This window comes from Sphaeroforma arctica (genome assembly GCF_001186125.1).
Source record: "Sphaeroforma arctica JP610 unplaced genomic scaffold supercont1.72, whole genome shotgun sequence".
NCBI classification, from domain to species: Eukaryota; class Ichthyosporea; order Ichthyophonida; genus Sphaeroforma; species Sphaeroforma arctica.
The window spans coordinates 41,415-49,830 of NW_014040486.1; the positions used below are offsets into that span (position 1 = coordinate 41,415).

Below are 8,416 nucleotides of genomic sequence, written 5' to 3' on the forward strand. Positions count from 1 at the left end.
CCTGGATGCGGTAGTAGACCCAGATCTTCTATGATAGCCTGCTCTTCAACACTCATCTTGTCGGGTGCCCGCAAACTGAAACCGCGACAGTCTACAAGAGACACTAGTAGGATACCTACTAAGAGACTGAATATGTAGCATTGTGACATACTGTATTGTGTATGGATGCGATATAGAAACTATCAGCCAACTGCGTACATGTATAGATGTGTATGTCCGCGATGTCTGAGTTACTGATCTATACATAGCTTCACAGAAGATGCATGAATATACGCAATTCTGCATAGGGCAAGTGTCCATTTCCTATTTTGGCAAAACCAGTAAGAATCTAGGTTGCACTAAAAATGCCACAGACTCTGAGTCATGGCTTTGGGATGAACGTTGCACATCATACATATTATTTGTACCGAGTCTAATATTAGAATCGATTTCGTATTTAGCATAAATTCTCTTGAACCTCGTTTTTATATATATACGCACACGTATAATCACAGTTCTGAAATCAAACAGTATTTATAATACGTGAATATACAAAGATACCGGAAGCAGTTCAAGTTCCATCGGTCACGATGTCACACGGCACGCTCACGAAGTATATGCTTCTGGTATTAGTATGCTATCTCATAGCCTTTAGTCCAGTAGCTGAGGCAAAGAAAGGAGGAGTAGGGGGTGGTGCTAGCACGCCCAGCACAAACACCCCTGTGACTGCCCCCGCCCCAGCTGTAAATAACCCAGCTATCATACCACCTACGACGAACAATCCTGGGACTGCACCACCTGCGTATCATGCTCCAGGTAGCACGCCCAATAACGGTAGGCGTGTGTTTTTATATATTGTTGATGTGCATCTATGTGTGCTGACTTGTGCGTTGTACTTGTCTCACCTACGTGATACAATAGCAGCTCTAAGTTGCACACTCAATAACGATAGGAGAGCGATCGGTGCTGTGTCATTGTGTATTTAATATTTGTTAAGTTGATCAATGTGGTTGTTTCGAGTACGTGATAGTATAGTTGGTACCACGAATCGTGTAGTGATACACGGAAAGAAAGCAGTACCTGTGTGTGTGTGAGTTGAACAGCACCTTGTGGGGTTGTTTGCACTGTATCTGGACCTGGAGATGTGTTTGTATCCAAGCAGCCATGTGCGCACATCACAATCAGTCGTACCCGAAGTATTACTACTACCTCACGTCCACACATTCTCAAAGACCAATAGAGCATTCTCTCACACATTCCTATTACTATATCTATTACAGCGCCAGGCAATGCTCTGCCTCCTGCTTACAGCTCCCCTAATACCAATACTCCGTCGACCAACCCTGGAAGCATCCCTAGCGGTTATCCCACTACTCGGCCTGTGGGAGGTTTCAATCCGTTTATATTCCCGTTGTTCCTTGCGCCAATGTTCTTCTACCATCCTTACTATCGCCGCACTCCCGAAGAAGCCGGCTTCCCTACGTTTAAAAACCTCGGAGGTCCAACGGATGTACAGGGCACGTGGGTACAGCCTACATCATATGGACTGGCGAAACCGAGCGGGTTTGTGTGGACAGTGTACACGGGAGAGGCTGGGAATATGTACAGACAGGATATGGGCAGGTATCACTCGTGGGAGTGCACAGGCTTCGTGGATGGTCAGTATTTCGCGACGTACGAACGACGATCAATCTACTGGAATGGCACGGTGGTGTACGAGCAACATTGCGAGTTGGGCCAGGTTGACCTGAATTTGGGGCTGTGGTATTGGAACACCTCTTCCACTGCTTGTCCCGATCCCCAGGTCGCCAGGTTCACAAACCCTCCCGATACATTTATCAATAGTATCACCCTGCCGAAAGCAGCCGTTCTCACATGCACGGTAGCCACTGCGGCGTCTGTGGTAGATGTAAACAACCTAGCTGGACCCGGACTGAGCCCAGGGAACCAAACCATCGGGGGTGTCAATGGCAGCACTGTGGTGCTACCCTCAGACGCGAATCCGAATGGCACTGAATTTGCCAACGACGGCGTCACAAGTGCCGTGACCGGGGTGTGGCAGAGCGACGGTGCGACCCAAAACATGGGCCAGCTCAATATGAACAACACCTTCTCCTCAGTGATGTACGACAGCGTGTCTGACCAGTTCTACTCGTTTTACGGCGAGACCCATTCGTACCAGTGCACCAACTTCTCCGATGGCGAGTTTGTCCAGTCCCTGTCGGTCACGACAAGTAATGAGACCTCCGCGTTGGCGGATTGGGTCATCGAGTGCAGTGCATCTATCATCACCCCGGACATCTACTACTATGTCGATGCCCCCGAGGCCACGGGCGGGTGTCCTGATTTTGCTATGAACCTCACGGTGGTGTCACTCCAGCGCATCTTGGCCGACTCTGCGGTGCTGGAACCGGCCGTGGGTGCTGAGATGTGCACTGTGGCGAACACGACCGCACCTGTATCGAATGCGACAGCGCCTGATGTGATCACGACAGCGGCTGTCTAAGAGTTTATTGGTTTAAACGTAGAATGCTATGCTTTTGGGAGTTTATCGGCGCACGAATGTTTAAACACGCTCTGGATGTATTTGAGGCACAGTGGCGTGTCTTTAAGCGATGGAGGTTATAGGTATATCTCTTTGCTATAGAGCGCCAAGACGGGGTGACAACACCGTTTCTATTGATTGTCGCGTATGTCGCAGAGGTCGTGTTCAGAGAGTGCTTCGATTTTGAGGGATTTGCTCTTCAATGCAAGTGCTGACGACGTACTTTGTGGTACGGATACCTGATCTACCTAGGTAGCTTATGCGCATCACCATTGAAGCGGCACGTATACTTTTGAAACGGTATTCGGAAACGCAATCATGTTTTTCTGGACGTGTGATTGAGATGGGCGTGGTAAATCGCAGGCGAACTAGAAAAGAATACTACTTTTAGTTGTAAGATATGACAGTATATCGAGGTATACGATATATTCAAGCACGCACGCAAACTACTGCGGGATTGCTGTTGCACTGGAGATCCAGCAAATTACACTATATACATTAAAATCTACCCGATGTATCTGATAGCAGCTAAGTACTTGTATCCATTCACTGCGAATTCAAGGTGCAGAAGGCTTTGTTTCAGATTGTAAACCCACCCCTAAGCTAAACTCTAAACTCTATACATCTCGAATATGCCAGAAGTCAAGTGATAAATCCAGTAGAAGTTCCGCTTTATTCCGATCGTCAATGCCTCCCATATTTATTCTATGCCTGCACACCACTGTTTGGCGTTGGAAACACCCCGGCTGCAGGTAAGCAAGGAGAAGTGGCACAGGAACCATGTAATTTTACGCACAACATCATCCTACACTGATACCCGCCACGGCGCCGCTCCTAGATGGTACTGATCGTAACGATGTAAGGTCTACCACGCCCCTACCGACACGCTTGCAAAGTGTCTGTCTTAGCCGCTCGGGTGCAACTGGCGGCACCCTGTTATACCACGCTCGAGAATAAACAGCCGCGGCAGCAGCTGACCAGCCCATGAGTTGTATTGGCGTTCTGCACATGTCGAAAACCATCAAACAGGCTGTTCTGACTTGCTGTCGTCGCCCCGTCCGTTCGGTGTGGGATTTGCGCAACGTCCTCACGAGAACCTTGTGCGTGGGCGTATGTGTTGCCGGCAGCAATCACATCCTGACCCATCGAGCCAAACGTACTACGAATTGACCCAAAGTATCTGCCCCCAGCGCACCGTCGTGTTTAGACCGCCACGTAGGTGCTGATGCACGCCTGCACATCCTTGTCCGAATCCTTCTTCAAGATATCAATGATTTCGAGCACACTAGGATCCTTGCCATATATCTCTGTAATACGGCCCATACATATTGGGTCAGGATGAGTGTCAGGAATGAATTACGATGGGATTCGGTGTAGCAGAAAAAGATGACGAATCGTAAGTGAACACGGGATTGTCGGTAAAAAGACAGGGCGAAGAACGTAACGTTCGAGTTTATGCGCCAATACTAAACTATAACGACAAATGGCAAAGCCAACAGGCAAACCACTATGTCTGACGAGAAGAGAAAAAGGGAAATAATTGAACGATTAAGATTCTTCTAGGTCCACCCACAAACACTATAATACTAGCTACTTATGCTCCATACAACCCACCTAAGTCAGCTAACATAACGAGCAGCAAGAAAAGTCGAGCAATACACCACCAAAAGTATACTAGTGGGGTCTGACGGGAACAGATTAGAATAATTTCCAGAGATCCACATTGATAACAAGTGATCCACATTGATAATCACCTTCATATTTTAACGAGAATAAAATGTACAGTAAAGCAAAGGATACATACCGGAATGTGCTAATTCGGGAATCAAGACAGCCAGTGAGATGCGCACATTTGGAACTTTGTCTGTGGCGAGATTGGTCAACTTGGTCAGGAAAACCTCGCGGAACACTTCGGCGTCGCAAACCGAGGCTAGGTGGTAGCACAAGTGCACATAGCTGCATAGCGAGAGAGAGAGAAAGAGAGAGATGGAGAGAGAGAGAATATATATGTGGTGAGTGTACATGTGGTTACGAGAGAATATATATGCGAAGTATACCAACGCACAAATGTGCATAACTGGGCACACACACACATAGTGTGTGTACACATTTCATGAATACAAGCGAATTTACGATCGAACATATGCCAAAAGTACAGATGCACAAGTATATATAACTGCATAGAGATCGATAGTATACAGTGCACAATTGTATGAAAAAAAAAAACAAGTGGGAGAGCACACGAATTAGATACATACAAAGCTCGAATATATTCAGAGCATATGGAGGGTCAAGTGCACATCATTGGACAGAGGAAGCGGACTTACACCAGGCAACTACCAAGTATTTAGCATCGAATATCGACGCGATGTATGCAATTATGATTAGTGAGTGTAGAGACTAGCAAAAGCTCCTGATCTATACACTTCGAATTTCGAAATCACAGAACGCCTTCGGTGTTTTGGAGATCAACGAAAAGCTACCTGCGAAACAAAGTAATACAAAGTCACCTAGCTGTGTAAATTGACTCTAATTATATATATATATATATATATATATATATATATGTGTGTGTAATATATATACATATACATATACATATACACATACACATACACACACACGCGCGCACACACACATACGCACACACACATATATATATATACACATACATATTTGATATATATATATACATAAACACACACACACCCACACCCACATACATACATACATACATATATAAGATATATATATAGAAGTACAGACACAGACACAGACAAAGACAAAGACATATACATACATACATACATACATATATATATATATATATAAGTATATATATATATACATACGTATACACACATACATATATACATCATATATATATATATATATATATATATATATATATAAATATAAATATATATATATTAAAATATGTATAGTATGAACTGCTGAAACAAACAATAATATCGCAATCGCAGGAAGATGTTACCAAACGCACCACACGACTCGATAAACTGAATACAGCAGAAATTCAGCTCATAGATAGTGTACGGGTAGAGTAATCTTTGACAGAACATAGAATAGGAAACGCGTAGTGTTACATCAGCACGTCCACGAACATACTTTTGGCGGTAGATTGAGCTTTTGCTTTGTAGAAAATCATGCAGAATGGCATTGGATACATCGGCGTAGAGTTCGTCCTTTCCAGTCATGTAGAGTTTATTGAACAACTTGCCGAGCTATAAATAGATTATAGGAATATAATTGTAAGCTGCACGTGCGGACAAACAACTCAGACAAACAGGGACTTACCAGACCGCAGCGCTTCAGAATCTTGAGACCATGGGAGCAGATTGTGGACCACTAATACTTTAATAGGAACATACACATTTATGTATACATACATATATACGACCCTTGAAAGTATCACTACCACCGTAATATGTGGAAGACACGCACTTGCAATGGGCGGAGAGCATTCGACAGCATTTTGCCACAGATGGTGAGCCACTCACCTACGGCGGACAAGCAAACCGCACAAGCAACCAGAAACCCAGCTAAGATGTTCGGTACAAAAGATCCCCGCCGTCCACATAGAAACGCAGAACAAAATACATGCACAAACAACATGCACACACACCGAATCGTAGGCCGCTTCTCTCACTGAGTAGATATCGTCCTCAGCCAAGCGCAGTACTAAATGGGCGAATGCGCCGTCGTCATCCATCAGCTCCTCCGGAGTGAAGATGTCGCACATGTTCGCCAATTGCTCGATGAAGAGCACCTTATACCTAATAGGGAAGGGAGTGGAGTATAGGAGGTCAGCGCAGAGTAGAGATATCACATACGTTCACCCATCGGTTGGCGGGGAAGCGCCCGATAGCTACGAGGAAGGAGGCAGAGTACAGTCACTACAGTGCGAGTATCTTTGAAGTGCTAACATCGCACGAATTCGCAAATTGCTCTATAGCCAGGAAAGTAGAACTATAGTTAGTACAGATGAGGAGTGTAGGCGAGTCTTCTGGCAGTGAATTAAATATCACGCACTCGCCAATAGTCCAATGGCTACATACTTTTTGGACTAGGGGCGCTACTACCAGCAGTAAATATGTGTGCATATCAATCTAGGTATCTACCATCGAACCACTAACGATAGTGGTCGAAGATACATGGAATTGTTCCAGGAAGAATTGCAACACACAATTCTCTTCATCATGCCATGTAGTATAACACCCAATACTCATCGTAAGAACACTGAGGCGTATGCAGATATAAGAAAACATTTGCGATCTAGCACTTATAGCACTTGAAATTGAAGTGAAACATAGGAATGTACCAAAACTGTTGACACACACACGGAACAATAGACATACTCATTTAGATCGCACAACACTCTGTCTGTATTGCAAACCAGCGTTGCATGCAGTACTTTATACTATACTCGTACACACACATGCATGACAAGAACAAAACAAAAATAAAAACGTACTTTACAAACTGCAACCTAGTATTTAATTTAGAAACGTACTTTCACAGGAACAAAAATCAACAATACAGAGGATTGTTTTTTTAAGGTCTCAGATCTCAGAAAGCAGCCGTGGCCAGCGAAAGGGGCGGCTATATACAATTGTGCGTATAAACCGACAAAATTTGCACTGTCACGGAGAGGATACGGCATACCTCCAGTTGTGCTTATTTGATGTCAGCACAATTTCATCCAGTTGGTAAAGGTACGACAGGCGCTTCGTTTCAGAAAGACATGAAATAAACTCGACAAAGTGCTTGACCACCCCCGTTTTGACCTCATCCATATCATTGAGGAACTTGCTGAAGGTGGGCACGAGGTCGGTCTCCGCCTTCTCGCGGCCGATAATCTTCGCAATTTCATGAATGGAATGGGCGAGGGTACTTCGTACCTGTACACGCAAGCACACGGCGTGTGTCAGGGGTAAGTAAGCGGATACACGTGCCAATACAATCGAGTTGTGCTCACGGGGCTGACGCATGGCTGGAATGTGTGGTCCACGACACACAGCCACTACAAACCCCAACTACAACAGAGATACAATGCACAAAACTAAACTACGCTTGCGTGGACGAAAGAACCAATAGCTGGACAAAGGCCAATACCGACTATACAGACAAGTATACAGGGCAGTCCACTGCATGAAGCGACCGCAGTTGGGTCAGAATGAGTGGTCTTGAGTGTAGCAAGTAGGCCCGAAATCCGCCTTACTCCCACCCGTGAACACACAGCCACACAGCCATACAGCCTCGCCTCACTCCACACACTCTGTGATCATCCCACCTAAATAGGACAATACTGCGGCAAAATACAGTACAGTAAAGCACAGCACAGCACAGTACAGTACAGTACAATACAGCAAAGTACAGTAGAGTAGAGTACAGCACAGCACAGCACAGCACAGTACAGTACAGTACAGTACAGCATAGCACAGTACAGTGCAGTACAACACAGTGCAGTAGAGTAGAGTAGAGTAGAGTAGAGTAGAGTAGAGTAGAGTAGAGTAGAGTAGAGTAGAGTAGAGTAGAGTAGAGTAGAGTACAGCAGAGTAGAGTACAGCAGAGTACAGTACAGTACAGTTAAGCACAGTACAGTACAACATGGAACAGCACAGTACAGTGCAGCACAGTACTGTACAGTACAGCACAGCATGCCACAGACAGTACAGTACAGTTAAGCACAGTACAGTACAACATGGAACAGCACAGTAAAGTGCAGCACAGTACTGTACAGTACAGTACAGTACAGTACAGCACAGCATGCCACAGACAGTACAGCACAGTACAGTACAGTACAGCATAGCACAGTACAGTACAGTACAATACAGCAAAGTACAGTACAGTACAATACAGCAAAGTAGA

The 8,416-nt window shown here is 45.0% G+C and overlaps 2 protein-coding genes across 3 annotated transcripts in view; one reads left to right on the plus strand and one right to left on the minus strand.

Annotated features, from left to right (window-relative positions):
* The first annotated feature begins 511 nt into the window (after positions 1-511).
* Positions 512-3,037, plus strand: SARC_01744 (hypothetical protein). The gene is made up of 2 exons (XM_014304511.1): positions 512-813; positions 1,260-3,037. Exons 1-2 carry the CDS (start codon positions 570-572, stop codon positions 2,483-2,485), a joined length of 1,470 nt encoding a protein of 489 aa, XP_014159986.1. The 5' UTR covers positions 512-569; the 3' UTR covers positions 2,486-3,037.
* A 141-nt stretch (positions 3,038-3,178) lies between these two features.
* Positions 3,179-8,416, minus strand: part of SARC_01745 — a gene marked incomplete at its 5' end in the record, with an annotated part of 8,198 nt that continues 2,960 nt past the window's right edge. Inside the window, 5 exons of one of the 2 annotated variants that reach the window (XM_014304512.1) lie at positions 3,179-3,831; positions 4,329-4,480; positions 5,654-5,769; positions 6,171-6,321; positions 7,211-7,446. In XM_014304512.1, the coding sequence (XP_014159987.1) occupies positions 3,728-3,831; positions 4,329-4,480; positions 5,654-5,769; positions 6,171-6,321; positions 7,211-7,446 (759 nt within the window). In that variant the 3' untranslated portion in view covers positions 3,179-3,727. Of the gene's footprint in view, positions 3,832-4,328; positions 4,481-4,945; positions 5,008-5,653; positions 5,770-6,170; positions 6,322-7,210; positions 7,447-8,416 lie in introns of those variants that run through there. The other variant, XM_014304513.1, reaches the window with a different exon arrangement.